The sequence below is a fragment of the Mytilus edulis genome, chromosome 4, assembly GCF_963676685.1.
Source record: "Mytilus edulis chromosome 4, xbMytEdul2.2, whole genome shotgun sequence".
Classification (NCBI taxonomy): Eukaryota; Metazoa; Mollusca; class Bivalvia; order Mytilida; family Mytilidae; genus Mytilus; species Mytilus edulis.
In genome coordinates this window covers 39402637-39407582 of record NC_092347.1, presented here as the reverse complement: position 1 = coordinate 39407582, position 4946 = coordinate 39402637, and the positions used below count along the sequence as shown (strand labels likewise).

General features: G+C 33.9%; 1 protein-coding gene across 1 annotated transcript; it reads left to right on the top strand.

Moving 5' to 3' along the window:
• Window positions 1–983: 983 nt before the first annotated feature.
• Window positions 984–2527, top strand: LOC139519675 (uncharacterized). The gene is made up of 3 exons (XM_071311889.1): window positions 984–1341; window positions 1835–1903; window positions 2178–2527. The coding sequence occupies exons 1-3, from the start codon at window positions 1047–1049 to the stop codon at window positions 2408–2410; spliced, it is 597 nt and encodes a 198-aa protein (XP_071167990.1). The 5' UTR covers window positions 984–1046; the 3' UTR covers window positions 2411–2527.
• Window positions 2528–4946: the final 2419 nt, after the last annotated feature.

Genomic DNA, 4946 nt, shown 5'->3' with positions numbered 1-4946 from the left:
TCAGCGACGTCATAATGTTTGAACCGACGTTAATAACTTTGACCCGAACTTATCAAGTCATCTTTTGTGTGCTGGTGAAACAAAGAAAACACTTCTGAAACACGCAAATATAGCCCGATAAATCGATTATCAGATTATCTGCATATTGATATTGTAAAATATCAGCTGCTTGACATTATATGAAGGCTTTTTGATCTCGTTCGCTACGCTCACTCGACAAAAAGCTTCATATTATGTCTCGCAGCTGATATTTTACGATATCAACATGCAGATAACCTGATAATCGGTACATCCAAATAACAATTTATAAAAGTAAACCATTATATTTCAAGGTAAGGCCTTCAATACGGAGCCTTGGCTAACACCGAACAAAAAGTTATAAAGGGCCCTGTGTAGCAGCAATTACCCTCATACATTAGTAATTTAGTTTTCAAATAAATGGCAAATGACTGGTGATCCTTGTAAACATCTTTGGACCGATAAATTTGAATACAATAATGTATGAATGAAACTTGAAAGGGGTATGATATATTGCTGGTTTGTTAGATACGAAAATTGTCATATTGTTTTTAGATACACAAGATACAAACTATCTTTACAGCCGATTTCATTGAGTGTGTAGCCAAAGTTAATATCTTTGGTTAGCGTGCTTGTTAGCTGAACCGTGAAGTCATTTTTTGGTTAGGTAAATTACCCTTCTTTAAGAGTAGACTAGTCCGACGAATAACCAATCTATCTGTCTGTTGGACTAGGCTACTTCGAAAGGAGGGTAGTATACCTGACATAATAATGACTTCACGGTTCAGCTAACAAGCAAGCTAACCAAAGATATTACCGTTGGCTACACATTAAAAAAAATCAGCTGTAACAATTAATCTGATAGCAAGCAGGTTGAAAATAAATATCTGTTACCAAGCTGTATGCACTGTACTGCATTGCAACAAATTATCACATGACGTTAAATCACAAACAATGACCTAAAACGTCACAATTGCGACTTGGAAACCTCATTTCGAAACCCGCTTAAAACAAATCCAAAAGGAAAAATGGGAGCATCATTTGCCAAACTTAACTGTTGTGGAGGAATACGCAAAAACAAGATTGGAGTGGTTTCAAGTTCTCTCGAGATAATCAATAGAATTGAAACGCGCCCATCACCAGAAATATTGCAGGAGTTACAGAGAGTTGGAATAATTTCAGAGCGTTCCGGAGGTGTGAGATTTATTGTTGAGACATTAACAGAAAATGAGATGATAAAGCCCAGGAGACTTCCGTCTATCTCTATGTCTAATGACTCAACAAGAAGACTCACTGACAAATCCAGGGCTAGTACGTCAAAAGGTAGATATATATTTTCAAATTAAAAAAAAAATGTTAGAATTTGGGACGGCGAGAACATTGCAAGTTAGTAAATTTGGGAATTAACTGGAAGTTGAATTTGGGAATTAACTGCAAAATTGAATTTGGGAATTAACTTGAATGTTGAATTTGAGAATAAACTGGAAAGTTGAATTTGGTATTAACTTGACAGTTGAATTTGGGATTTACTGGAAATTTGATTTTGAATTTTATGGCACAATATGCATCACTTCTTCTTATTCCATATACAGTTCATACCACTATCTGGTGAATTATCGAACTGATGCATATATGATCATGAAGGCACTGATAAGAAATATTATAGTTCGTAGATTAGAATACAAAATCTTCTGTATTTTCTATGTTTTAATGTATCTGATTTCTTATTCAGGGCTTTAAAGGGGACAAGGAATATATATATTTTGAACTTATGTAAAAAACGAATTTTGAACAACATCATTTTTTTCTGTTTTAGATATATATGATAATGAAGATAAGGGACTTATGGTCGAGATTCGACGCATGGATGCCTTGGCTGATAAAGGTAATTCTAAAAGATTCGCATAATCAACTTTAATGTACACATCATAGTTAATACAGTGACTTGAAAGATTGATATCATGTTTATAAATGTAATATTACTAAGTTTTACTGCGGCGTAGTTATGGAAGCCAAACATATTCAAAATCAGATCGGATTATGTCATATATATCTATATTTTCCCGGCTATTCTATAAAAAAAAACCCAGAAACATACTAAATATATGCATAAGCAATCATAGGAAGTTAAATAAGTATTCTTCTTTTGTCGTATTTAGGAAAAATGGCAAAAGAATCAGAAAGAAGAAGGCAGAAAGCAAAAGCAAGAAGAGACAAGCGACTAAAAGAAAAAATCATAAAAACCGAGAAAAAATTAAGGAGAGGAAATAGAGCAGAGGAAGGTAATCAAGGAGCTATCCCTAAGCCGAAAAGAGAAAAGGGAAGAAGACCTGCCAGAGAACTAAGACCAATCAAACCTGCCGTTTCCGGGTTACCAGACGTATCCATATAAACTTTACGATATCAAATAATTTAAAGTTTAACGAATAAATATTTTTTAATGTGAAAACTTATTTATAAATAATGTATTTATTTTATTTCAACTAATAAACTTATGTTTTTACTTGCATATTTTAACATTTTATTTTATTTTTTGAAATGGCTTCTGTTTGTTTTATGGTTTGTGTCAACTTGTGTGTAGCGATATTTAGTTGTCGGTGTTTATTTTCTTATAGCCCCAATTTTAAGAGCAATCCTTTTTCACATGTAAACACTGATTATCAAAATTGTTTTTGAGCACTGCCAATGGGCACACCTTCCTATATCTACTAAAAAAATCGTTCAGTTCGCAACAAATTAACATAGGCACGATAGTCAGGATACATAACAAAAATTGTATATTCTTTGTGAGAACAGACGAATGAACAAACTAAAACAATACATGTCATCAGGTTTTATTTTGAAGCGTGTGAGAGGTTGAAGGAGAGACTATCTTTATACATAAACACTACCGTACTTTATGGTTAATAGCCCTTCGGTCGCATAGTCACTAAGAGCACCCAATGTATTTTAATACTTAACATGTTTTAATAACATTGAGCCTTCCTGGTAATGAATATTTGCCCTTCAGTCTCATGGTTGGTAAAATACCATGGTATTGTTATCGTCTGTAATGGTTCATAACATTTTCATGTTTGAATTGTTTTTTACAGGTATCATTTCGGGGCTATGGAGTAAGGGCTTTGCTCATTGTTGAAGGCCGTACGGTGACCTTTAGTTGTTAATTTTTGTGTCATTTGGTCTCTTATGGAGAGTTGTCTCATTGGCAATCATCCCACATCTTCTTTTGTTTACTTAGGCCACACATGATCACTCACAGTACCTAATGTCACACGACATATTACTTTCTCGCAACCTTCGTGATCATGGTTACTAGATCTTCCAAATTATTATGATGTCCATGTGATCAGCAGCAAAGTCAAACAAATGATCAATCATTTGTTGAATAAGAGTAAATTTTAAACTGGATTCCGCTTGTGTTACGACGCTTCACTCAACTGAACATAGTGTAGTATTCAGCCGAGAACCAGCTTATACAGTCATGATTCTATTTCTTGAAAATGACTGACTTTTTGCACATTTCTATTTCAAAAACCATAGATGAATATAAAAGGACAGAGATAAGGAACACGTACAGCCAATAAAATGCATATGTAATGTATTTAATGACGTTGGACAAGCTCGATCCAAGGTATTGTACAGTAAACTCGCAAGGTATTGTACAGTCAATAAGAATACTTGTATCCGACATTGAGAAAATGAATATATTTGGATTTCTGCTGAGACAATCGGTTTTAAACTTTCAGACATGCAAGACTTTTTATCAGAAAAGGTAACAACGATTGGTTTTTCGATGTTTCTGACATTTTTATCGCTGTTGTGAGGAACAGTTTCGATCGATTTACTCGGAGCTCCATCATTTTAAGGAAAACTTTGTTATGCTTTTATTGTTTTTATTAGAATGAAATTCAAAACAGTGTGGCTGTAGCCATTAATTGACACAATAAATTCATCCATTGACTGGAACAATTTACGTGAACGTTTGTCTGTAACGACCACTGTTCACGACGTACCTACGATAGACATTTTTAACTGTGGGGTCACCAAAGGTTTCTTAACGCCTTTAATTATAAAATTATAATTCGAAAAATTAATCAGAAATAACCTTTATGATGTTATTGATATAAATCAAAACATCGTGTTATTTCTGATTAATTTTTCGAATTACTTTATTAAGGTGTTGAGTACCTTTGGTGACCCCATAGTTTAAGTGTCTTTAAAAAGTTTACAGTGAGCAGTGGTCGTTACATACAAACGTTCACCTAAATTGTCCCAGTCAATGGATGAATTTAATGTGTCAATCAATGGCCACAGCCACACTGTTTTGAATTTCATTCTATTTGATCGATCATATTTACATATATATATATAGAATATTTTGATTACCAAAACTTGAAGCAAAAACGTTAAATAGTAACATTTGAGTTCCTCAATCTTTCCATCAAGCAACTTGTTATTTTTTTCGAATGTCGGTGAGCCCCGCTCATCCTTGACAGTCTCAAGAATGACCAAAACATTATAAAACTGTATAGTTCCGTCCTCACACTGTGATTACGCCCGATAATCGTTACAATCGTAGAAATGGAAGCAATTGTAGGGATGACGCGCTGTCAATTTAACTCTTGAAAATCGATAAATATATCCGCATAGCATCATTACGATCCTTAATTGTATTTTAAGAGACAGTCAGATGTATCTACTAGCTATTGAGCGCCATTTTAAAAATATTTGATCGAAGCAACGTCACCACTGGTTCGGAGTTTGAGAAATTATAGCTAGAAAATAGGTCAAACTCAAACATATACCCCTCGACACTTACCAAAGAGGAAATCCTGGATAATCATAAGTCTGTTCTATGCTCCTTTGACATTTTAACCAAAAATGAAGAACTGGATGACATCATATACATGTAGTATGTCAACACTGAT

Excerpts from the sequence above, each read along its gene's own strand:
- LOC139519675 (XM_071311889.1), top strand. The coding sequence starts at position 1,047 with ATGGGAGCATCATTTGCCAAACTTAACTGTTGTGGAGGAATACGCAAA. Across the intron at positions 1,342-1,834 it reads CAGGGCTAGTACGTCAAAAG|ATATATATGATAATGAAGAT; the intron begins GTAGATATATAT and ends TTTCTGTTTTAG. Across the intron at positions 1,904-2,177 it reads GGATGCCTTGGCTGATAAAG|GAAAAATGGCAAAAGAATCA; the intron begins GTAATTCTAAAA and ends TGTCGTATTTAG.